At 40.5% G+C, this 27160-nt stretch overlaps 2 protein-coding genes across 3 annotated transcripts in view; one reads left to right on the top strand and one right to left on the bottom strand.

Annotated features, from left to right (window-relative positions):
- Positions 1-23862, bottom strand: part of nckap1 (NCK-associated protein 1) — a 97093-nt gene extending 73231 nt beyond the window's left edge. Inside the window, exons 1-2 of one of the 2 annotated variants that reach the window (XM_036577107.1) lie at positions 23537-23644; positions 851-961 (exon numbers count right to left, since the gene is read on the bottom strand). In XM_036577107.1, the coding sequence (XP_036433000.1) occupies positions 851-961; positions 23537-23644 (219 nt within the window). Of the gene's footprint in view, positions 1-850; positions 962-23536 lie in introns of both variants that reach the window. The other variant, XM_036577116.1, reaches the window with a different exon arrangement.
- Positions 23863-25349: 1487 nt separating this feature from the next.
- dusp19a (dual specificity phosphatase 19a) overlaps positions 25350-27160 on the top strand; it is a 5953-nt gene continuing 4142 nt past the window's right edge. Inside the window, exons 1-3 of the mRNA XM_036573256.1 lie at positions 25350-25667; positions 25844-25890; positions 26006-26158. Of these exons, the coding sequence (XP_036429149.1) occupies positions 25445-25667; positions 25844-25890; positions 26006-26158 (423 nt within the window). The 5' untranslated portion in view covers positions 25350-25444. The remainder of the gene's footprint in view (positions 25668-25843; positions 25891-26005; positions 26159-27160) is intronic.

Below are 27160 nucleotides of genomic sequence, written 5' to 3' on the forward strand. Positions count from 1 at the left end.
TAGCTCAGTTTTGTCAGTTTTTGCCAGATCAGTATTAATGTTGTTTTGTTCCAGCCAGTCTGTAAAGCATCTTACAGCCCATTTAGTTTGGCGAAAGGTATTGGGTTCATTTCTGGCTGATTCCAGTTTGTTTAGCTGTTCTTCTGTCTCAGCTGCCGACTGAAAAGCTGCTCAGTGGTGATGACAGTTTGGGAATTTAGTGTCGTTTCATCTTCAGAGTCTGACCAAATCGGCTGTCGGTCAAATGTGATCTTAAAAAAGTGTCCATTTTCTGTTGGTGGCAAAGTAAGAAGTAAAAATGTTCAAATGTCCTGAGCGTCTCCTACAGCTGTCAAAGTCGTTGCTTAGCAACGGCGTCTCAGCGGAGTGATACAGCGTTTGTGAAAAACCAGTGATGTTATGGCGAAATAACAGCACAGTTAGAACGCCTCTCAACCAATCAGCTTGCGTGGCCGGAACTAACTGTTGTATAACATTGTTTAACATACAAAATACCGAAAATTGAACTGAATCTTGTTTCCAGAAATAAAAAACTGTATCAAACTGGAAAACGTTTATAGTCACGCTGCTGGTACTCACATGTCAGCACTGTGTAAACATTAACATACTGACATTAACGCAGAAACAGAAGGCACACATTCAGGCACTGCTTATTTTTGCAGAATGTGTATCATATCAAGACACAGCTGTGTCGTTTCGAATTCTGAATTTTGTGTATCGTTACACCCCTAAACATTAACCGTCTTATTCGACATAAACGTGAAATCACATCATTCTATTAGTCACCATCATTATGCGCAGCTCGACCACACAGGCTAAGCTTTCCTCTGGCTGGCGAGGATCAACTTACGTTGTTGTTGCGAGTTTCCACAGCTGGAAACTTCCTCACAATGAACTTCACAGCCGACTCCAGGTTTTTGTCGATCAGGTAAGAGGGCTTTGCTTTGGGGTCGCCGCATGCCTGGAGAGAAGGAAGGAGAAAAGAAGAAAAAGAGAAAAAAACGCTCAAAACACTGTTTCAAATGGGCTCAAATGATAAAACGTGTGATATTGACTTCCAGAGGTCAGAGTAGGAACAAGTAGAACAGTTAGAGACAAGTGAGAGGATGAGGCAAAAAGTGCAGGGAATTGGTCACAGCTAGAAAATGCAATGTGAGAGAGAGAGAGAGAGAGAGAGAGAGAGAGAGAGAGAGAGAGAGAGAGAGAGAGAGAATAAGTGACAGCAAGATAAAGTTGGACGGCAGTTAGTGAAACAGCAGTGTATGACAGCAGACTCACTCCTGGAGAGAGACAGAGAGAGATATAGAGAGAGTGAGACAGAGAGAGTGAGTTAGAGGATACAAATAGAGACAGAGAGAGAGTGCGAGAGAGAGAGAGAGAGAGAGAGAGAGAGAGAGAGAGAGAGAGAGTGGATGTGTGTTGAGCTGGTTGGACGGTGCGTCTGGCTGATCGGCTGCTCTGTAAGTGATGGGCGGCTTACAGAGATGAGGGGCTGCAACAGGTCAGCAGGCGTGCATCTGAGGTAGGGCGGTGTGTTTATGGTGGTCACATGATCAACATGACTCTGGACATGCACCTGTACCTGAACCTGACTGGACATTCAGCGTCACCACAACTTAAACCCAGAGCACACCGACCCAAAATTCTAGGGATGCATGATGATATCGGAACCATATCGGTAAACGGTCTTAAATAAATCCTCTGTATCGGACAGACGCTCAGATTTGTCCAATCATTCCAACTGGCATTTGATTTACTGAACGTTAATTGGATGTTACTGCGCCAAACTATCTGAATTCTATTCACTTTACTGTGTTTGTAAACCTACGTACAAACGTTACGTAAACATTCTCGCTCATTCAAACTGTTCTGGAACGGTGCGCCACTATTCACACTGCTCTAGAATATTCTCCCTCATTCACACTGTTCTGGAATGATCTCCCTCATTCACACTGTTCTGGAATGATCTCCCTCATTCACACTGTTCTGGAATGGTGCCCCACTATTCACACTGTTCTAGAATGATCTCCCTCATTCACACTGTTCTAGAATATTCTCCCTCATTCACACTGTTCTAGAATGATCTCCCTCATTCACACTGTTCTGGAATGGTGCCCCACTATTCACACTGCTCTAGAATATTCCCCCTCATTCACACTGTTCTGGAACGGTGTCCCACTATTCACACTGCTCTAGAATATTCTCCCTCATTCACACTGCTCTAGAATATTCCCCCTCATTCACACTGTTCTGGAACGGTGTCCCACTATTCACACTGCTCTAGAATGATCTCCCTCATTCACACTGCTCTAGAATGATCTCCCTCCCTACTCTGGAATGTGTCCCCTCATTCACACTGTTCTGGAACAGCATCCCACAATTTACACTGTTCTAGAACATTCTCCCTCATGTACACTGCTCTAGAATGACCTCCCTCATGTACACTGCTCTAGAATGACCTCCCTCATGTACACTGCTCTAGAATGACCTCCCTCATTTACACAGTTCTAGAATGTCCTTCTTTTTAATTTACATCATCTGTTCTTATTCTGGAACCGGATAAATCCAACTGCCAACGCTGTAACGGCGGTGTTTGTTGGAGAATATTGGGTCAGTGTGCATGGCCTTTAATCGTCCACATGGAAAACAGCCTTTCTGCTTTAAAACGTCTAAGCCCAACAAGAAAGCAACATCACCCGGTCCTGCACACGAACCCGAACCTGAGCCAAAACTCCACAGTAGAGCCCGACCGATACGCACAGAGCGGCACTGCAAGAAATCCCACCGATAAAGGATTCATAATTTTAGATGTAACATAACAAACCTCATTCAGGATCGCATTGCTACTTTGAACAAAAACAAATATAGTTTTATGTGCTGATAATTCGATTTGTAAATAAGTCAGTAAGCACTGTTTAACTGAAACTATTGGAGTCTAATAATATAAAGTTATATCGGCCAATAATATCTGTTTTTGGAATCTTTAGCTCCTTAAAATCAATATGTGTGATTACATTTTTGTATCAGTCGGGCCCTACTCCACTGCTTTCACTTCTTGCACAACCTCCCGTTAATTCTGGACTGTAAGAAGCAAATTTGAGCTACAAAATGAAAACGGAAATAGATGCTTTGTGTGTTTATTGTCCCGGCCTAGTCCTTCCATTCATTTTCAATCAACCCACCTTCAGTCTTGTCACTGTGACTACCTTAATTTTTTAACACCTAAAGTGCCTTTAGCCATCTAGATAAGTTCTGTTCCGTTTAATTCCTGTCTATAAAGGAAGCTCTGGGTTGCTGAGCTGATGCAGATTAAAACAAATTTGCAGCAAATTAGATGTGGTGACAAATCAAATGAATAATAAACAATAAAAATAAAATTAAACGTGAAATGATGCCATGCATTTGTGATAGCCTTACCTACACCTAACCTGCTGATTTTAAAACTGATTTCTAGACCCAAACAGATCCTGTCCATGCATATCAGCTAGCGTTAACTAGTGAAGATACGTGCCACAAAGATCCCAGATACAGTGGAAAAATAGCCAAAGAAAAAAATCCTACACATTCAAATGAAGGACAGGTAAACAAAACCAAAACACAGCAAAGTAAATAGAAATAAATAATTAAAATAAGATAGAAAGACTCCTGATTCTACTGCAGTTTGGGAACAGGCGTTTCTTCCCACCAGAGCGCTGTGTGAGTTGCATACGGAGAGAGATCATGGGACATGAAACTGGCAGGAAAAGCAGGAAAGGGGGATAGGGAGGGAGGGAGGGAACGAGGGAACGAGATTTGGGGAAGGTGGAAAAGCTGTGCAAACCTTCCAAACTTGTCCTTGCTGGGGGAAGCATTGTAACAGAAAAAGAGAGAATTACACATAAAACACAACTTTCCAATCTCTACCATGCATTTCTACGGCAAAACAAATTAGCTTTGGGAACTAAATGTTAATCTTTATGGCCTTTTCGTCCGTATGTTTTGGTCAGCCTAAGGAGGTACGCAGGGGCCGTTTGGGTCAGACTGTGCGTGGAGTTCGAGACGCTTTCGTTCCCAGAGCTAAACACTCACACCCATGCAGAGCTCTCCTCCACCATCAGGGAGACTGCAGTCCAAGCCAGGATTCCAGTCCATGTGTTTGAGAAAAAAGACCAGGAGGCAATGTGATTAAGTCAAAGGAAACCAAGACATGCAAATAAAGGAAATCAATAATAACAATGCAGGACCATGGCCGAACATATTCACAACGGAAAAAAATAATGACCAAAAATTAGCTTAAAAAAAAATACTAAGAACATTATGAGAAAAAACAGAACTAAACAAATAAAGATGTAATTTAATTAAGACTCAAAGGTAACGAATTGCACCTCACATGCACAAAATCAGATACGATCTGCATCAAAGCCTACAGGACAGTTCCTTACAAAAACCATGGTTCAGAAATTTTGGTTCATTGTCACTCTTTGGCACCAGTACATTTAAACTCGTTCATTTCAGCCCTATTTGCCCTACTATGAAAATAATATTAAATAGCTATATGTTAAGACATATCAGGCAATGAGGGATAATGATATCACGTACCAGGTAATAAATGACAAAGTAAAACATGCTGGTTGCTTCTCTACACTGAAACACAAAAGCAGCTTGATAATAAGGAAACACAGAAAAGCCTTAACCCTCAGAGAACCTTCGACGGAACCAAAATTTAACTGAACGCTTTCATATCCTAAGATTAGCTCAACTGGTTTGCACTGAAGCCTTAGTATGTAATAAGCCTGAGATTTTAAGCGGTTAAATGCCCTAAAGCTCTTTCAATGTGATGTCCAGCACTGTTTCTAACAGCCTTTGGGCAAAATATCTATCGGTGATTTTTCTGACCAGCACTGTGATTGTTTTATAAATTCATGGTTTTTTTTTTACCCTGAAGACCAACATTTTCGACTTTTTCTGGCTTGCTGTGCCTGTGATCGCCCAGCACAAGGGTGTTCAGTTCTGATTCATTTAACTCATCAACAAGAAGTTAACAAACTCGGTTTTATTCAATTTTGTGAACTTAGTTTTCCCACTTAGAACTTGTCAATAATGTAGACTATAATTAAACCTGTAGCTCTTGCAATTTGAAAATTTCAAATTGCGATTTCAATATAAAAATCATTAATCTTTCAGCCCTACTTCAGCCTGTGTAGTGCAGCGGACTAGAGCCTGAAATATGTGTCCACACTTAACAAGACAAGACTATTGTACTTTTTAATTTGCCAGTCTGGAGTCACCGGTTGTCACAGCAAGGTCCCCAAGACGGAATAACATGGAATATAACCTTAATTTGTGCTACTAATTAGTCCATATAGGTTGTAAACTTTTGTTTACCAAAGACATAAAGATCTGAACTGATGTTGCTAATTGGTAACCTAACATGCACTCATCATTAGAAATGCTGGGTTTACTCGCTGTCTGGTCTGACTGGGTTATGTCTAATTATATTCGGGTTGGGACCACAATCTCAGGCTGGCATGAATCGTTTGGCCCCTGGAGGAGGAACACAGGAACTGGAGGGTGATGAACAGATTGAAGTCAAGGCTGCTGCACTGTGGAGTCTTCAGGAAGATCCCTGCCCATCAATCACAATATTGGTTACTGCAGTAAAAGCGTCACAGAAGCCTAAACTTACACTTGCATTCAGCCAGGAGACTCATTTGAAACCATGCTGTTGTTAATCATAGAAGCTCTTAACAAAGAACTGCATGTCTTCAGTCCTCATCCTGCTCAACCTCACGGCTGCTTTTGACAATATGAACCACCAGACGCTCATTTCAACACATTCGTACTTGGGTTCCTGCTTGGTTCTCATCCTACGCTCAAGATCGAGTCTAGCCCCACACAGATTCACTGCTGGAGTTCCCCAGGGGTCGGTACTCTGCCCACTTCTGTTCTACATGTACATTGGGATTAGTGATGGCTTCTCTTATCACTGCTACACTGATGACTCCCAGCTGTACTCCTCGATTCCACTAACCACCTCCAACGTCGCACAGACATCCGATTGTCTTGCTTAAGTCTTTCCACAGATGGAGACCCATCACCTGAAACTGAATCTCGACAAGACAGGACTAATCTACCTACCTCCAGAGCAGTTGCTAACACTAAACCTCTGTATCACTATTGACTCCTTCACCCACCCACCTACCTCCACCATTACGCATGGCTAACAACCTCGGAGTGATCCTAACCTGGAATGATCAACCTAATCCTAGATGATCAACTTAATTTCTCCGATCATGTCTACCAGCAGATCCTGCAGATTCCTTGTTCACCTCAGAAGAATACGACTCTTCCTTACTGCAGAGGGTGCTGACCTTCTTGTTTAAGCTTGTTCATGTCATCTACAGACTTGACTGCTGCAATTCAGGCCTTCCCAGCTTACGTCTTTGTCTTTTGGGCTCTTGACATGTTCTTCCTTAAAATGTAAACATGCCCGTAAGGCTAGGTCTCACTGCTTTAGTGCCCCTGACCTTCAGTGGTCTGTTAGCAACACTTTAGGCTAAGCTGGGCCTACACTACACAATGTTTTGCCCAATTTTAACCCCGATTTGCCCCTTGCGACAAATTTTCACAATCTAAGCGAGTTTACAGGTCGGGAGCTTGATCGAAAGCGACTGACGGGGTGGATGATCTGGTAGTGTGAGAGCAGAAACCAGTTAATCCTTAGCCCTCCGATCGAACTCTGAAGTGATCTGAGAACCTCCGATATTATCAAACATGTTTGATATTTACGACTTAAAACTTTCATGAGTCCTGCAGTGTAAGGAGGTCAGAGATGAACTCAGTGGGTGATTCAAACAACAGCCAATCAGAGAGCTAGAAGAGTGGAGAAACAGGCGAAGAGACGTGTATGAACACCGCCTAAACAGCAGAGCAGAGACGGAGGAGCTGCGTGTAAAACACAGGCAGATAAGAACCGATATCATGTTTATAATGTTTACAATGTTTGGATCCAGACGTCAAAACACTCTCTACAATTTCAGCGCAGCTGCCAGTTTGTAGTGAAATATTTCTCCAGCTCCCACTGTGATATCAGCGTTTCTCAACCCCATTTTAATCCCCAGCTGCGCTTTTGCTACGAATAAAAGCACAAACAGGTCAAGTCCGGCTACGTTTAGCTTTGTTTACGTCATGTGATCTGTGAGGATCTCGTAATGTGTTATACCTTCTCTTTGCCATGTCATCTAGTGTGAGCGCCCTCATGACAAAAAGACAAGAAATTCTGTGATGAACTGACACTGGGTTTGTGATGCTCTTCATTTTAGAAGTCTGTTAAGATTTGTGTGGGGTGTTCAGCAGACTGCTAAAGGAGAACTCTACGCTGGACACCTGTGATATTTTGAACATCTAGTACTTTTACAGGAACTGTTATGGCTGTACTGATTTAAAAACAATAATGTGGTGGGTCCATCAGACCACTGAGTAACACAACACCACACAAGGGTTAAATGCCATAATGCCCAGCCTTAGGTGCAGATACTGACCTTCACGTTGGAACCACGTGGGGCCGTCAAACACCTCATTTATGTCTTTATTAAACGTAGACTCAGCTGGAAGCGAGAGACTAACGGCAGGAAACAATGGCGTCTTGGACGCCGAGCGTTGGACTCCTCTCAGGGGCACTCTCTCTCGCTCTGTCTCCTCTTTTTGTGGACAAAGGTTTTGCACTTATTTGGATTCTTACTGTAGCCCATCCATCAGCTTATGAAACCTGAACTCGATGGAGAACACGGTTCAAGCTGGTTGATCATGGGCTCATGACTTGAGCTGGCTCAACCCTTTCCAGGTGATGCGGAGACTCAGACTGCAGATGGGTTGGACTTGCAGTGGGGTTTCCAACTAGATTTAGGCACACAGTCTTATTGAGGCCAATGTCTCATGTTAAACCGCAACATGTAGGGGCATGTGCGTCTCTGTGAGTGCGTTTACATGCATTTGAATAATCAGATAACTTCAGAAATCTGATTATGATCGGATTATTAAGTGCATGTAAACGCACTCTGTTACAATCAGGACTAAAACAGATTAGACCCTCGACAGCTTGGTGTTTCTTTGTTGGTATCGGTGGTTCCTGGGCTTGAAACAAACTTCCTCACTGCACAGTCACTCAGTTCCTTCTGCAGAGGCCTGAGGACTCTCCTCTTCAACTCTTTTAAGCACACACTTAATTTCTGAATCACTGGGTCACTTCTAATTAAGCTGCACTTAAGTCATTCTCCTCCATATCTACAGCCTACACTTGTGTTAATTTGCGTTAACTAGATCAAGCCATGGTATGGCTTATGTCTCTGAGGTAACAGACTCTTGCTCAAGGCCCTTTGCAGCCTTTCTCTGCTTCTCTGGCTTCTACCAAGGCCATATGCTCATCAGACACTCTGGATAAAAGTGCTTGCCAAATGACTAAACGTAAAGGTGAAGGTACACATTACCTCAAATCCTTCTTTGATTGAGTGTTATAAGCCTCTTGACCAATCTCAGCTCCTGAGCACTCTGAGGATGTTTTGCAATGGGGCAGGTTGGTGCTGGTTCCTCACAAGCCAATATGAACCATCTTAATCCTCAACCGACCCTGAAGCCGGCTCATAAATACCATTTAACTTCGTCATATTCTTTACTTCGTAACTTTCATATTTTATAAGCTACATTCAAAAGGTGGGGGTCATATGAGAGCTGTGACTGTCTTCTTTTCAGTCAAATAGATGGGTGACGTAATTTTAAAACTTTACAACAAAAGACGCTGAATTCACAATTTGTTTTTCTACTGAAAGTCGACCCATTTTTCCACAAATCTGGGCTATAAACTGGATCTCATATGGCGTCTCTCCAGTGATCTACTCTGTAAAAATACTTTTATAGAAAAATACAAAGAGCATCTGAGATTTTTGGCAGTAAGCATATAACATTATGATCATAAAACACATTTTCTGTTAATTTGAGGGGAAAATTTACAGTTATTTCATGGAGTTATTGAATAATTTGCCTTACAATCTGGGCATGTAAATTCAGACAGAAAAACCGAAATATACCCACAAGCACAAGGGGTTAAAGCAAGAGAATCTGAGTTTATTACAAATATATTACATATATATTATTCAGTGCAACCTGTTGGTTTGGTTTGATTTGCTGCATTTCTGCACAAATGAGCAAAAATAAAAATTAGAAACAATTTTAAGGGCATGTCATCCATTTCTTCATGTACAGTCAGCTGCAGTGTATCACGAACATGGGAAAACACGCACTTTAACACTCAGCACAAATCAACCAGGCATATGGAGGAGACACACACGTTCAACAATGCATTCCATCCCTTCAGGTCTTCATCTAAGCTTAAACAGAAGCATCCAAACTAACATGAAAACACGGCACACTATTATCCCTATTATAAAGGAACATAGAGTTCTGCCCATTTTTCAGTATGTAGGCCTGCTGCTAATGATTATTAAGTAATCGACTGGTCTATATTAGTGCTGGGCAATACAGCCTCAAATCAATATCACTAGTAATTGAATGTTTTACCTCGATTACGATTAATGAACGATTATTTTGTTTTTGTTTTTTTGCCCTCATAGTTCGCTGACGTGGTTTGTACTGTAAATATGCTCTGCATATCTTAATGTAAATCGGAATTCACGCGGTTTTCACGTCAATCCAACTCCACATTCGTCATTTTGCGCTGCTGAGACTCAAACATTTAGACTGATATTTCTGTACAAAAATTAGAAGAGACTCAATAAAAATCCTCCGCTTTGAAGAGATTTGGAAAGAAGTGTCCGAACGCGGCCGCAGGAGAACGAGGCTGCAGCGTCAAAGAACAGTTAAAAGTCTGAAACCAAAGTTTAAAGAATCTGAGGACGCGAACCAAAGAAGTGGCCGCGCCCTTTTTACGGCTCGAACACATTCTGGGTGATGAGCCCAGCTGTCAGTCAGTGAAGCTTCATGATGGCTCCTGTGATGCTGGTGAAGATGAAGCTGATCCTCCGGGAGCGACTGGCGTTCGTTGGCAGTCGTGATTGTTTACCTCTGGATGAGCCGTGAGGCAGCGTGACGCACTGCTCCTTTGAGCATGCGGGTCAGTTTAGGAGCTGATCTGTTCAGACTGATGTCTCATACAGACCACATTTAAAAGATAATGTGAACAGACAAACAAAAAAATCTGATTTGGTGAGAAAATCAGATTTGGGCCACTTTTTCCTGCTGTGTGAACGTAGCCTTAGCTTCCATGTCGCACAGTGGACGTGGCAGAGTCACGTGACGACACACGCGGTAATACGTTTTTAAGGGGACAGTACACGAACACACAGAGTGGGGAAAGGATCAACAGAATTAAAAAAAAAAATCAAAATAACCGACATGTACAAGATTACGTCAGTTAGAGGTTCTGAATGTCGATTTCGATTACTTTTCGATTAATCGCCCAGCCCTCAATCTAAATGATTCATTTTCATCGCAAAAAAGCTTTAGAGCAATTAAAGCTCACTTAAAATGTCATTTTTCCAGTGATAGTACTAACAATTAAATAAAACATCCTCAACTAAACAGATAAAGCTGTTCTGTAGCCTTTCATAAACTGCACATCTGTCTGAGACGAATATGAATGTGGTCTTAAATGATTTTGAAGATGCAGTTAATATAAACCAGACTAATAGTCCAATAACAATAATAGGCTACAAGAACCAATTGGGGTAAATTAACACAGTAAGCTTTAATCATCTTCAGGGCCTGAAATTCATTTTTTCCCTCTTTAAATGTTTCACATAGGGGGGACTTATACTCTTTGGGGGGGGGGTTACTACATGTGAGCTTAACTACAGCTTTTTGAAAGGACACTCCATCGCTTTCATGAATTTAAACAGATGACCAAATTTTGAATTAGCCAATTCGTTTTCTGCTATAAAGTAGGCGGTTTTGAGAAACCCCTTCGTTTCCTCCTCACACTGCAACTGCGCAACTTCAATAGCATTAGCCATCACGTTCTTTGCCAACTCTGCCTCACGCTTTCTTTTCAAGGCTGCGGTATGAGAAACGCCATCTGAGTGGCGCCTTAAAGTTGACGTTTTTTAACATCGGCTGGTAAAAGGCCTTTCGCAGTTGTTGAGTTCGAGCCACAGATATATTCTGAGCCAAACTTGTGTTCGTGCTGCTGCGTCACCTCACTAACATTACCGTTACCTGACTGAGGATCAGTATTGTTAACGCTGCCATCGCTAGCACTTCTGTTTGCACTTGTCCTTTCAGGTTCCGGTGTTTTTTTCTGAGCAGGTTCCACTTCAGATGATGTAGATTTACGTTTTAGGTCCACGTTTGCAGGCCTTCAAGTCCACATCATTGAAACCTGTCTGTAAATGGTGATGCAGCAGCAGAGGGAGCTCGTAGGCCCGTAGATAGAGGGAGAGAGAGCGCTCCAAGTGTGTTGTCCAGAGCAGAAGTCCGTCCGTTCGATCAGTCGTCCCGCATTGCGCACCGGTGCGAACGTTGGCTGAATATTATTAAACATCGCTGTAAATGTCTGCGGGAATTTCCCGCATTGTAAGTGTTAGACTTTATGGAAATCGATGAAATTATGCGCAATCCCGCACTGAAATTCAGGCCCTGATCTTATTATTGTTACATAATGTACAGGCTGGTAAAGCATGACTTATTAAACCTTCAGCAAGAACTAACAAATGATACCAAGGGCAAAAGTTATTAATTTCCCTGGTTTAAGCAGGCTTCTCTGCGGTGTTATCACATCAACTGTGGAGCTGAAAATGGTCACAGCAAGAAAAGTGCTGCGAATATCAATTAAGAGGCTCCTCAATTTGGAATTAGGAGTCTCAGTCAATTTGTACAGCTCCTATTTTTCCCCTCAAATCAACTACAGATATGCAAAGCGAGTGTCAAAGTAGTCTGTGATGTCAACAAATCATAGCAGCCCTATTCATATCAATGCTTATCTAGTCCAAGTGACAAATCCTTATGCATCTTTTTGGCCTAGTATCAATTTCAGTGGATAAACTGACCTCTGCCTTTCAGATACACACATACAGATCAGAACAGATCTGACAGAATCTGTCTATGTGATGAGGATAAACAGTCATTACACATCTGATAAATAAACAAAGCTAAAAAAATGAAAAAGCATGTTTGTAGAAAAGGCCCTCTGGTGACTCGCTGAAAATTTGTCTCTTCTTGGAACTGGCATGCTTTAGAGATAAGGGCTGTCTTCCTGAGCCTCTCCGCTTCCAGGCAGGGTTCAGCTACGCTGTCATTTCCTGTTGCGAATTTCGCTGGCTAGCCTAATTGTGCCGAGTCCTGGGTGAAACATGTAGGCCACACTGAAAGGCCAGCAGCTGATGGATCTGCCACATTTTTATCAGCAGGAAAAACGAAGAGCGCAGGAATTCCTTACAGTGCTGACTTATCGTTCAGTAACTATGAATTATTCAGTAACTACTGATGATTCAGTAAGTGTTACAGCTGATGCAGTAACTGCTATAAATTATTCAGTAATTATTCACACATTAAGTTATTCAACAACTAGGCTTGAGTGATATCTAAAAATAAATAGAATTATATTTTCTTGTTGAAATCTCTGCATTATTAATCATCGATTACTGATTGATTACTGCTACGAACCATTCAGTAGCTACTACAAACCATTCAGTAGCTACTACGAACCATTCAGTAGCTACTATAAACCATTCAGTAGCTACTATAAACCATTCAGTAGCTACTATAAACCATTCAGTAGCTACTACGAACCATTCAGTAGCTACTATAAACCATTCAGTAGCTACTACGAACCATTCAGTAGCTACTACGAACCATTCAGTAGCTACTATAAACCATTCAGTATCTACTACTAGTTATTCAGTTTCTACTACATATTATTCAGTATCTACTACATATTATTCAGTATATACTAGGAACTATTCAGTGACTACTATGAACTATTCTGTATTTAAAATGAATTACTCAGTATCTACTATGAATTATTCAGTATCTACTATGCATTATTCAGTAGTTACTATAAACCATTCAGCAGCCACTACGAACCATTCAGTAGCTACTACGAACTATTTAGTAACCACTACAAATTAATCAGCATCTACTACTAGTTGTTCAGTATCTACTACATATTATTCAGTATCTACTATAAATTACTCAGCAGCTACTACGAACTATTCAGTATCTACTACATATTATTCAGTATCCACTATAAACTATTCAGTATCTACTATAAACTATTCAGTATCTACTATAAACTATTCAGTATCCAATATAAATTATTCAGTATCTACTACAAATTATTCAGTATCTACTACAAACTATTCAGTTACTGCTATGAACTATTCAGTAGGTCGTATTAATTACAGCACCTATGAACTATTACTACACATTATTCATTAACTACTATTAAGCTAATGTCTAGGTAATGTAATAATGAGAGTAAGGAATTGAGGAACCTATTACAGACTCTTAGAATTTAAGAGGTTAAGTGATTCATCTCCAATATGTTATACAAACAAAACACCCACAAAAATGTCTGAGCAACACTTCAAAACACGCGCATGTTCATAAACACAGACGCAGTCAGGATCCCCATCTGATGGGAACCGAATAACTGATTCTATATGTGACAAATGTGAGACAAATGGATCATTACAGATAAATCCTTTTCAAGGTTGGCAGTTTTGTGGTGGGAATTGTTTTAAACATAACCATAAAAAATCCTTGTCACAATTCCAGCTCACAGACATCAGAAAGGAAAAAAAGACAAATTTTACTGCGCTGATGTCAGTGTCTACCAGTTGCTAAGCAACAGGACTGCCAAAGCGAGCAGTCGAATGCCTACTCTAGTGGAAGAGCACATCTGAGATACGAAGGAGAGGGAAAAAATGTGCCATGGCAAAAAATGCACTACAAGACTGGATTTGGTGAAGCCATGTTGGATCATTACTGGACACAGAGATGAGACGTGATCAATACTGCTGACACAATCTGAAAAATAAAGGTGGCAAAATGGGTTCTGGGGAGTGATGCCACAGAGGAACCTTGTTTGGAACCTTAAAGAACCTTTCAAAGGATAATTCTTAAAAGACTCATTGATGTGATTGATGTTAGTGTGAAAACCGTTTTTGAAAGCTTAAAACAAACCTCTATATAATTTACAGACATATTCTACATTTTTTATATATATAATATATTACAATATATTTTATTTATTATGTTTGTGTGGTGTAACGTACCAAAAACATCATAATTAATATTCACATGACCGTTTTCCATCCTCTTTTTATCCCTTAGAATTAAACAGGCTGTTTTTGCTACTGTGCCTTTAAGACTGAAATATGTAAATAAGCTCTGTTCTGATTGGCTGCCCTGTACAGAGCCTTACTTAAAAAAATAAATAAATAAATAAAAATAAAAAAAAAACCAAACAAAAAAAAACAGTCTGGGTTAAAAACACTCCTTATAACACCAGTGTGAAGGGGCGGGGCTTAAAAGCTGAATCTGTGACATCACAAAAATCTCAATTCTAAACAGGCTATTTTATACAAACCAAGACTCACTGAGGAGCCTGTATTTTTAAGAGTGTACAGGCAGGCTGGATGTCTTAAAGGTTAAAGGCATGAGGTCTGGAGAAACATCAAAACATCTTCACACAATGTCAATCAATAATGACGGTCCAGCAAATTAACTATTGATCTAGACCCATCTGCCAGACCTAAGAGTGGACTATATGGTTTGGTTTGTACCTGAAGACCTGCACAGCACAGTCATGATCTTTCGACCCACATTAAACTTTCTGATTACATTTCTGATTATAATTTTCTTTTTTTTCCAAATATACACATTTTTACTCAGATGTTCCGATATTTTCTGACACTAAGACTTGACTTTTGATATTTTGATATATGTTAATTTTTTTTAAGGCCCATTTTGCATATGAACTGGGGCACAATTTTTCTGTATACAGGTTCATAATGCAGATGTGTGATATTTATTATGTTTTTTACTGTTATTTGTCAGCTATTTTTTGCCCCCACACTTTTCTAGTCTTAGTCAATATTTTTATCCGTTGCCCAGTTACCGCTGGACCAATTGCGCTCACTTGTACTCCTGCCCCGGTCAGGATTCAAACCTTAACACAGCTACAATCGGCTCAGGAACAGCACACAGTCTATAGCAGTGCCTGCTATATGAAGCCATGCAAAGCATCAGTTCACTACCACACAACTCACAAACTCACTGCTTCTTATCTGAAAGATATGAAGTGGGAAAAAAAGGTTAGGCTAGCAGCGTTAGCTGATTTAACATACCAAACTGTAAATGTGTCTGTTTATCTAAAAAACTGACTGACCTTCTCTGTGTAAATCTAAAGTCAGATGATCCACTGTGGTGTTCTCAGGTCTTGATAAGTCTTTAATTTGATGAAGTAATAGCAAATGTTCAGTTATTCGCTGCGACACGCCAAGAAATCAAACAGTGCTGGGAGACGTCGGGCATCGGCGCAGGAGTGAGTACCTTCATTTAAATCTATGAGTTTGAATGTTCGGACGCTCTGCGACGCTACGCCACTCGTGTGATGAGCGGTGGCCTTCAGTCTGGACTAAAGAGTTTTTTTTTTTTAATGAGTACCAACAGTGGCAAGTCCAATCTTCAACCCAGAGAAAGAGGGAGAAAGAGAAAAAGTGAGGACAAGTGAGGGTAACTGATAAGGAGAGCAAGAGATAGACAGAGGGATAAAGAAAAAAAGAGAAAACAGAGAGAACTGAGGAAGAGAGAAAGGGAGAGAAAGAGGATGACTGAGTAATTGGGAGGGAGGGAGAGGGAGGGAGAAAGATGGAGGGAGGGAGAGATGGAGGGAGGGAGGGGGAGGAAGGGAGGGTGGAAGGGAGGGAGAGAGATGGAGGGAGAGAGAAAGGAGAACAAGAGAAAGCGAAAAAGACAGAGGATACCAGGGTAATTAGGAGGAAGACAGCAAGACAAAGGGAGGGAGGGATGGAGGGAGGGAGGAAGAGATCAAGAAGAAGGGAGGGAGGGAGGAAGAGAGCAAGAAGAAGGGAGGGAGGGAGGGAGCGAGAGAGAGGGAGGGAGAAGGGAGAGAAAGAGCAAGCGAGAAAGACAAGAGAGGATAACTGAGGGTAACTGGGAGGAAGACAGCAAGTGAGAGAGGGAAAGAGAAAGAGGGAGAGAGAGGATGAGTGAGGGTAATCGGGAGGAAGCGAGAGAGCGAGAGTAAGTAAGTCTGAGGTGAAAGGGTGAAGCTCTTGTCCCACTTCTCTCCGTTCCGCTATACAGAGAACTGGACCGATTCCAGCGAAGCTCCATCAGAGCCAAGATTGTCAGAGCGGCCTTAGAACCCACACAAACACGGCTCTCACAGTGATGTACTTAACTAAACCGAGGGCTTCAGCTGTACTGAATCACACTGGGGTGGGAAGAACAATCTGTTCTTATTCTCTCTTGAAAGATTTCGCATCAATGCACAAAACATCACAGTCAGACGATGAAGAGAAAATATCGGGTTTTGGGCCAATTTTTCCAAACACAACACTGGGCTCAGGTCTGCTTTCCAATCAGTTCATGTTATTTGAAGGAACATATCTGTGCAAAAGTCAGAGACCACCCTTCACTTCACTCGCATAAGAAAGGAGAAAGTCAAACAAAAATACGTGAAAAAAACAGGAGTTTCCAAAAGTAGAATTTGATAAAATGAATCAGAGAAAATGAGACTCCTAATAACCACCTGGAAGAGCTGGTAGACCCCAAAACTGCCCCCCTCAGATAAACAGCACTTAAAGCTTTCATCTCTGAGAGAGAGGAGAAAATCAAGCTGCTTCAGATCTGAAAACATCCACAGGTGTTTCTGTCCATCCTTCCACTGTGAGAAGACGACTCAGCGCTGTGGGTCTGAAAGGATGTGTAGCTGTTCAAGAAGAACCTCACTGAGAAAAGGAGACGGACACATCAAACAAAGAAGCTGAACGATGGACTGACCACCCCAGAGTCCAGACCTCAACACCACTGAATGTGTTTGATTACTTCAGAAAATGATCAACCAGCTTCTAAGACTGAACTTTGGAGGCGTGTCTGCAGATTCTTTGAGGAGCTGAAAGTGAGTCTCCTGAAAAGGATGGAAGCTGGAATAAAGGTAGAGAGTGGACACTCTGAAGGGTGGTCTCTGACTTTAGCAGCACTCTGTCTCGTCAGTGACACACTGACCGTGGATGCAGCCATTCCACAGCACTATGGGCAGGTTCAGGTTTAAATTCAGCAGTAAAATTTGGGCCTGTTCGGGTCTCAAAGCCGCAGGTAGGTCTGGGCTCCAGCTTCAGTTTTTAAAACATTTATCAGCATTGGGCCGATAGTTTAGGTTTGACTGATGCTGCACTGGGCAACTGTGACTAACTGTGACTAACTGTGACTAACTGTCTGCATTTTATTGGTTTTGCTACACTATTAACCCTCTACAAATAAGTGTTACACTTTCCATAATCCAGGTGAAACAGACTTTACACAGACATATTCATAAATGTTTATTTCAGCGTTAGTTATTTTTAACCTTTAAAAAATGGCAAACAAAACATACCTGATGAAAAATAAAAGCTATATTGTAAACAATGGCATGAAATAAAAAATAATATAGATTCTTTTTTTGTTTTATAGCTAGCATAAGTGTGTCACGTGTCGAGTAGAAATTCAAACTAACGCTACTAGGGATGCATCGATACCAATACCACGCTCATTTACTCGCACTCATAAAAATGCAGTGATACCAATATCCGATACCAGCTGATATTGTGTGACGTAAGCTGCATGTATGCTGCCGCGTTAACGAACAGACGACTCAAGCTGGCAGGGAACGAAGCTCTGCTCACATAGAGAAGAGTTACGGACACAGCAGAGGTCACTGGTCACTTTAAACATCAGGTCTTGTGGGAACCTGCCAAGGTGTACTGTGTGATTTTAACCCACAATCGCAGCCGCTTCCCTGATGCACCAGAGACACGAAGGCTAGAAAAACGGAGGCGAAAAAGCATTTCCTACCAAAGTCTGTATATCCCGACATTACTCTGTTTGAATAGAATAGAGAGGTATAAACGTTAATACTGTGATTTTTTTTTGTAAAATTGGCTGTAGACAGACCATACTGTCCCACCGTGTACATCACCACCTGCTTTAGTTTCACTGCACAGTGTTAGCAGCGCCACTCAGTTTCTCCTTCCTCCGTACTCCATGCGCAGGGCATTGTTTTGCCTGAAACAGCAAGAACAGACCAAGCGTTTTCGTACCGGGTGAGTATATCAATCGTAGCTTTGCCCGAACACGATGCGCCATTCAAACATTCAGTGTGGCTCACCAAAGAACAAGATTTCTAAAATCACACAGTGTCTGTCTAGATTTAGAGGACATTCAACTACAGCTCAACCAGTCAATCAAAAGACTTCAGACGTGATCTCCTCGGATGCGTTAGCCTCGGAGGCGATTCCTGCTGTCGCTGTGCTGCTGCTGTTCAAAGAGACAGATGAGGATCAAAACTATGAAATGTACTTTACTCACACCTGTACAGAAGAGCTTTTCTGACGAGGAACTGAACTCACTGTTCTCCACTGCAGCGGGACGCGATCCAGGGTAACTAATGCAGCATATCCAGCTAATGCACTTCATTTAAAATCAGCTAGACTGTATTGGTTTAACTGTTAAGGTATAATGCACTCATTTACACTAACTACTTCATTCTAAGTAGGCAAGTATGGTATCGGCAAGTATCAGGTATCAGCAAGTATCAGGTATCGGCAAGTATGGTCAGGTATCGGCAAGTATCAGGTATCTGCAATTATCAGGTATCGGCAAGTATCAGGTTTTGGCAAGTATCAGGTATCGGCAAGTATGGTATGGTATCGGCAAGTATCAGGTATCGGCAAGTATCAGGTTTTGGCAAGTATCAGGTATCGGCAAGTATGGTATGGTATCGGCAAGTATCAGGTATCGGCAAGTATCAGGTTTTGGCAAGTATCAGGTATCGGCAAGTATGGTATGGTATCTGCAATTATCAGGTATCGGCAAGTATCAGGTTTTGGCAAGTATCAGGTATCGGCAAGTATGGTATGGTATCGGCAAGTATCAGGTATCTGCAAGTACTAAAAAAATATGTACTCGGTCTGAAAAAAAAAATGGTATCGATACAACCCTAAACGCTACTTATGAGAATGGACAAATAGGACAAATCACAATGTACACACTTAAAAAAGACGGTTCTTCAAAGGCTCCTTAGTAAATGAAATAGTTCTGAGTAGAACCATGAACGCTTTGTATGATTAAAGGGTTCTCTGCCTCATTAAAGGGTTCTGCTGACTGGTGGGGAGTGTGTTTTATATGGTTCTATACAGAACCTTTTTGAAAAGGGTTCTGTACAGCACCAAAAAGGGTTCTTCTATTGTTACAGGCTTGACATCATAATAATAGCAGACCATTTCTGGCGAGATATAGAACATTCTCCACCAATGTGAAGAACCTTTTAACGAGGCAAACTATCCTTCAATCATGCAAAGGGTTCTTTGAGTGTTCATAGTTCAATGCAGACTCATTTTCATTACTAAAGAACCCTTAAAGAACCATCTTTTTTAAAGGTTTAGGATAAAGACATTAAAAAAATATCAAAATGCATAAAGAATATTGTTACAGTCACATTATAACCAACACTGCACTGTCAAGGGGGGAACATTACATAACTACGCAACAGCGTATGGCATCACTCTAGATTAGGCCAGCATTGTTTCAAATCTTGCTTTTCCACTGCTTTCAGAGACACAAAGCCAGAGAGAAAAACACTGACAGGCTGATCATTAATAAGCCTTCAGCACGAAATGACAACCACAGCTGTTCAATAATCACAAACATATTACTGAATATTCCCTGCATCTAGCTGGTCCATGCAAACAGGGCTGGGCAATACATCATCTGGATCGGTAAAGCGTGATGCTGCTTTTCATTTGCAGCAACATCCTTATTGATATATTTGACCCTATTGATTTGAATTATAGCCGTAATATAATGCCCGTCAAACAGAATCGCCAAGAAGTTTAATTCTTCTTGTATTAATTGTATTTTGTGTGCTTTACTTATGGTGTCCAAGACCTGACAGTCAACTGTTATGTACTCCATTTTCTGGGTGTTTTTGATGGAGTTTAACATTTCAAAACACATAAAAACTAAATAAATTTTAAGTTTTGTTTTCCTAAATGTGCTGCTTTCTGTCTGGTTAGTGTTTACAATGCTGTGGAAGGAAACCTCTGCTGTAATTTTAAAAGAAGATGCAGAATAAAACTGTTCAATCAAAACAAGCTATGTCTTTTAGTGAAAAGCAGCAATACTCAGGAATTATGTGTTTACTATTTATCTTTATTTATCGCTGCGTTTGGAACAAAACCTTGTATCTCCATTGTATTCTCCATCTTATTTTTCAGTTTTTGACAGAACTCAAAAAGGTCTGTTGTCCTTTACATTGTGTGTAAATCTGAAGATGAATGGACTAAAAGAAACGGCCCAAAGAGATTTGGAAAAAAGTCTGGTTCCACTCACTTTATTAAAAGTAAAGTATGTTTTTTCCTTCTCCTGTAAAGTTAGCATTTTGGAGATACGAGGTTTTGTTCCGACAGCAGCAATATGCTAACCTCAAATTCATCTGATCCACGATTCTGTGATATACAGAGAAAATATCATGATACTGAATTTCAGCCGCCACTACTTCCAAAACAATTCGGCTACAGGTCCACAGAACCAAGTATGACTACCAGAATGACCCAACCTCCCGGAAATAAGACAAAAAGATCAGCTCATTCTCACTTATAAACTTCCGACTAGGACTTAAACAGTCATGTATAATACATAGAGGGTGAACCAGCTGACCACAAACTGGTAAAAATCAGAAAACATTAAAGCTCTTGACAAACAAGTAGGTGAAGCATGAATGTCCCCAACACACTACAGGACACGAATCACCTGGTTTGGTAATTAAATCTGCTTAAATAATCAACAAATACTGTAAAATCTCTGCAGGACTCATTTACACCCAGCATGTCAGAACTGGATTACAGTAGAACTATAATAATCAGGGATGCACAGTGATATCGGAATCATATGGGCGTCTGCAGATAACTGCTGAAAAAATGCGTCATCAGAGAGACGTTTACATGTGACCAACCGATAGTTGATGTATGTATTTTACTCCAGAAGCGCAGAATGTTTAGGCGACACTGGGATACGGCGCTAAGATATCTGCATTTACTCGTTTTGCTGCATTTGTTACACTACAGAAGCAATTACACTTCTCTGTGGTGGGGCTGGGCAACATGACGATATTTTATCACTATTGTGATATATTATGTCACAACATGCTTTTCTGAGCATATCATGGACATCATTAGTACTTAACGAACACTTTTAACGGACATTTGCTCTTGAGAAAGGTCCCAAGAAAAAGTCTAAAAGAGATTCATGATGTGATGCTAAACCGCAGAATTGTTGAGGAGGGTCTAACTGCAGCACCATGGAGGGGGTTTCTGGGATGCAGACACACCGCCATTGCCACCGCCACCGCCCCCGTCCCCACCCCCAGGAACGCCCCCTCACGTGCTCACATGACAGGCAGGTGGGCTTTGGAGTAAAAGCCGCAGTAACGTTCCTGAGTAAACAGAACAGCACGAAAAAGATGGGGAAGATTAATAAGGCTGAGATTAACGAGTGCTTTCATTACAGATTGTGACGTCGGTAAGTTACTGTTACATTAACGTAGCTCCATAGTCAATATCTATCCAGTTCAAATCGGGGATCATAAAACCGCGAGACAGTCCTCTTTAGAAGTCATCAAAAGCTATACATTCGCACATATTTGTTTTTAAATGCCAAATAATCATTAAGTAAATGTGTCGAAACAATATTAATTAAAAACGAGTAACGTCTTTACAAATACTGGCGTATTTTCACCATTAAGCCATATCCACCAATTAGAGAGGCCCTTCTGCAGACATATCGGCCAATGAAAGATGAGGGGGCGTTCCTGATGTGGCCGTTCTTGTGTTACGGAATCGCTTTCATTGCAGTTTAACACTATTGGGGGAATTGTTTGCGCCTTTGTTTTGAGAAGAAATTTCTTCTTAAGAACGGATGGTGAATGAGGCCCATTGATTACAAATCATTATAGTTGTAGGGTTACAATTATTTTTAATATTACAGTATTTTATATGTGGCTCTATAGATTATATTTTGTCTGTTCCAAGTTATTTAGTTTTTCTGACATTTAATATCAGGATGCATATCGTATATCGCGAAAATGTCTTTGAGTACTGAGATATAATATTTTTGCCATATTGCCCATCCCTACTCTGCAATGCCAATCCAAGTAGATATAGTCCCGATTCCCACATTTTATTGATGTTTAAGATTCGGCATTGGCAAAAATGTACATAAACATATCGCAAAAACGTACATAAAAATATCGCAAAAATATCAGTCCACAATTCCTGTATCGGTTCATCCCACATTAATAATTTCAGTGCTCAGACAGGATGGATGATGTTGGAGAAAAAAAAGGGATTTAAAATAAAATACAAAGAGTCTAAACAATGCACTAAAACCTGACTTATTTACTCAGCTAGAGAGAACAATGATAATAATAATAACAATAATAAAACATAACCTAATCACTGCAATACAAACGTTGAACAACGAACCTTCAATTGACACATGTGGCTGAGATTATTGGGAAAGTGAGCTAAAGAAGATCTGTCATCACTAAAATAAGACGAAAGCAAACACATCACAGCAAATGCATGAAAAATATTCCTGTAATACCTACATACCTAAATAAATAAATAAATAAATAAATAAACGCCTTCACTACCCCGTCTGTCTGAGAGAAACGGCCAGATAGAGATTAGCTAAGAAGACAAGCTAAAATTATCATCTGTAAGGATCATATTATTAATTTTAGCACTTGGATAATACACAAAAATGTAAAATAAACGCAAAACAAACAAACAAATACACAAATACTGCGACACTGGATCTAGAAATCAGTTCACGGCGTTAGCATTAGCAACAGCTAACATTAGCATCAGCTAGGCATTTTTTACGCCGAAGTCTTCAATAAATTAATATTTTTTGAAAGTAAGAGTGAAAACACACACATATTAGCTCGATTTCAGCTCATTTAACCCGCGTAGATAGACCTAACGTATATTTTTCGGCATTATCGTTGCGCTAACACGCTAGCGTTAGCATTACGAGGCTGAAGTTGGCTTCCTATTCGAATTTGCCCGTTCCACCTTAAATGCTGCAGCGGTTACGTTGAGGCGCCCGAGGCGCTACGATGTAACTGCTGCAGCATTTAAGGTGGAACGGGGCAATTCGAACAAGAAGCTATTTTTAACGGCTGAATGAATCTTTCTGTGACAATTCGCCCTCGGCTCGGTTCTAAAACGAGTGTGGGTGCTGTTTATTTGTTCCTCCTCACCTTTTTGATGTTGTAGATGCGGGTTAACATGCCGACCCCCCGGTCGTTGAGGATGGTGAGTTTCTCGGCCAGTTTCTGCTGGCTGGGCTGCAGTACTGCCCGCGACATGGCGCCGACTCAAAGCTACCGAATAGCGCTGAAATAAAACCCTCCGTTCCGTCCGTTAGTGTTTTTCTGTAGTGTTAGGAGACGGATTGGCGAGTGTTTTTGTGCTTTAGTGTTCGGATCGGCCCATTCTCCGGGCTGAACGCTCCCTCTGCTCGGTTCTAGGTGTTGCCCTGCCTGTCCTGTTTCCTGCAACAGCAGCGCTGCAGGGAGGAGCACCTACGAACGTGTCCGGTCTTTGCCGAACCTCCCCGATTTGGTTTCCGAGTGTGTCCGAATTTTCCCGATGTTGTGTCTCGTCGTTGTCAGACGTTCTTTGTTAAAGGGGAACTTCACCGATTTTTCAAAATTTATTAAATGCATAATTAAATGGTTAAAATGTAAACGAAGTCGTTCAGAGTGGTTTGGTGTGAAATGCTCAGTTCTAGAGAAACTTACCAGACGTCCACCTCTAAAAGCACAGACAGTTATTACATGAAATGGTTATGAATACACTGCCTGATACCTAAGACATTGTTGTATGATAGATTTGAGAGAAACTTTTGAGCTACAATGTGCTTTTTAAAATTGATTAATGGTGGAGAGATGCATGTAGGGTGTTATAAGGCAAAGCAGTCCCCAATAAAACTTTTTTGCATCCAGGGTTTCCACTATTTTACCATCAGCATTCCATATAAAAGCTCAGGAGACACGTGTAGGTTCACTGGTGACCTATGGTTCCTATCACCACCACTGTAAAGAAATCTGAGTCTCTACAATCAGCCATTTCACATCAAACCACGCTGAATGTTTACATATCTAATATTATTATTAAAATAAAATGAGTCAAGAATTAAAATAGTGTGAAGTAAGTTATAATAATTTGTTATTAAAAGTAGAATCTGAGACCAACATCCTGCAACACATATTGCATTTCCTCTGCTCTTTATTTGTGTGATCTTGACAATGTAAATCTTAAGAGGTTTTTAAAAAAATAGCAGAAATAGTGCATAGTGCATAGACTTACAAGTAAACTCTTTAAGAGCCATAATTACCTTTTATATGGCAGAATTAATAGGCAAATATGAACTTATGCAGCACATGCAAGAAAAGATTTAATTATTTAAGAAGTGCATATGTTATTTAAAGGGCTTATATCTTACATTCCCCTGAGGTCCACCTATAATGTTTATATGGGTTTATGTACCAAAAAACAGTTGTAATTCATTTTTATATCATGATTTCTTCCCTCTTTTTATCCTTACGAATTAAACAGGCTGTGCCTTTAAGAATGATATATGTAAATGACCTCTGTTCTGATTTGGTGTCCTGTATTGTGCCTCACCAGCAGCTCTGAACCACTCCTTATAACTTCAGTGTGAGTGGGCGGGGCTAAACTGCTGTAGGTTGAATAGATGGTTATATGTAATTGTGCTGGTTTTGTGACATCACAAATATCTCGCCTTTAAACAGGCTGTTTTTGCAGCTTAGTTTTCCTAGATGGTACATTTTGAAACTTTAACAATGTTTACAAACCAAAAGGATTTTCCATGATATGGGCCCTTTAAGAATGTCAAAAAATGTCATTATGTGCTGTTACAGTTCCTCCCTTCAGGTGGCGCTATCCTTCTGAACCCCTCAGGTGATCATGTGCAGGTAATAATGAACCTTCTCAGCTTTCAGGCTGCAAAGGAGGCCATAGAAAAGTAGAGGACCATCGCTGTCGGTAGAGGAGCAGTAGTTAAGAGCGAGCAGCCCGCGGTCAGGCCTGTGTGGACACGGGGCCGTTATTCTGCTTTGGTGAGGAGCCTCTACACACATGTGATGCAGTCGCTCGCACAGGAAATCAAATCATTCTCCAAAAACAACTTGAGAAAACAATGCACCAGGGTGACGACTCTGAGTGGGAGACGGATTATTGAGACGTGGAAAGGATCGACAGTGCATGTGGTGGAGGACACAGGACAGCCCGAAACACCATGTGGATACGTGCAGGACAACACCTGGGACCTCCAAGTGGGATACATCAGACCCTATTTACTGGTCGGTAAGTGGGTTAATGATATCTTTGGCTTTTGTTTGTTTGTTTTTAAGTGGCTAAACAACAAACAGTTAAGTAACTCTTGTCATTTCTTTCAATGTCATGAAAGTGTATGGATGATCAGATGGGGACGTTAATACTAGACTAATCCATTCCATATACTGTATTTGTCATTATTCTAGGCTCACAAGATGCTGCCCACGATTTTGGCACTTTGAGGAAGTACAAGGTACCAAAATCCCTTTAGTATTATCACTTATCACAATGTTCTTTGTGTCAAAGGCTCCTGTTTGTCACTGTCCTCTAAGTTTAAGTCCTCATCAAGGCTTTTCTGTTGATTTCAGGTCACACACATATTGAACGTGGCGTACGGTGTGGAGAACGCCTTTCCTGAGCTGTTCATCTATAAAACACTCAGCATACTGGACCAGCCAGACACTGACATCATCTCACATCTCCAGGAGTGCTTGCAGTTCATAGACAAGGCCAAGGCTGAGGTAATTGGTGACCTGCAAAGCCGCAGTGAAGATGTTTTCATTACAGGTGCTGCTTCATTGTGGAGTTTACATATCACTGCTGTCGGAACGAAACCTCATTTTTTACTTTATGACATAATTTGAAAATACCTGTGGTGCTATATACTGTGTGTAAATTTGATGATGAATAGACCAACAGAAATGTCCCAAAATTACTTGTAAAAACGTCTGGTTCCATTGATTTACATTAAAAGTAAAGTATGTTTTTTCCTTCTCCTGTAAAGTTACCATTTTGGAGATAGGAGGTTTTGATCGGGCAACAGTGAAATGTGTATATATGTATATGTATTTGTATAGATGTGGGGTTTTTCTATGTGCATATACATATGTAAATATATATTTATATACATATACATATATGTACACATATATGTTCACATATGCATTTATATATGTATGTGTGTATTGTTGATATCATTCAAAAACCTTGTATCTGCTGGCACAATTTGCAAACTTAAACTCAACCCATCTGATTACATTAACGTCTATTACTAATCAAGCAAGGGATGTTACATCCTGTAAAGCTTTAGATATTTGAGGTTTTGTTCCAACAGCGACAAATGTACAAATACATGCATACAAAATTATCTAAATAGTTTGAATAATAATTAACTAGAAATAGTTTGAATAATATAGAATCTTGCATGTTAGACTATACAGACATTTGCGTGGGTGTGCATATGTACATATATATATATATATATATATATATATATATATATATATATATATATATGTGTTTATATATTCATATATATGTTTATGTATATATACATATATGTGAATTTGTTTTACTACATTAGCAGATAATTCCTCTTCCTTCAAGCATTATTTCTTATAACAACCAAAACTGTCTGTACATTCAGAGTTATAATTACTTAATATAACAAACACAATGTTTAGAAAAATTGTGAATAATTTTATAACATTCTCACAACAATCTCTTAAAAAGAAATGTTACAT

Source organism: Colossoma macropomum, unplaced genomic scaffold, assembly GCF_904425465.1.
Source record: "Colossoma macropomum unplaced genomic scaffold, Colossoma_macropomum, whole genome shotgun sequence".
In the NCBI taxonomy this organism is placed as follows: Eukaryota; Metazoa; Chordata; class Actinopteri; order Characiformes; family Serrasalmidae; genus Colossoma; species Colossoma macropomum.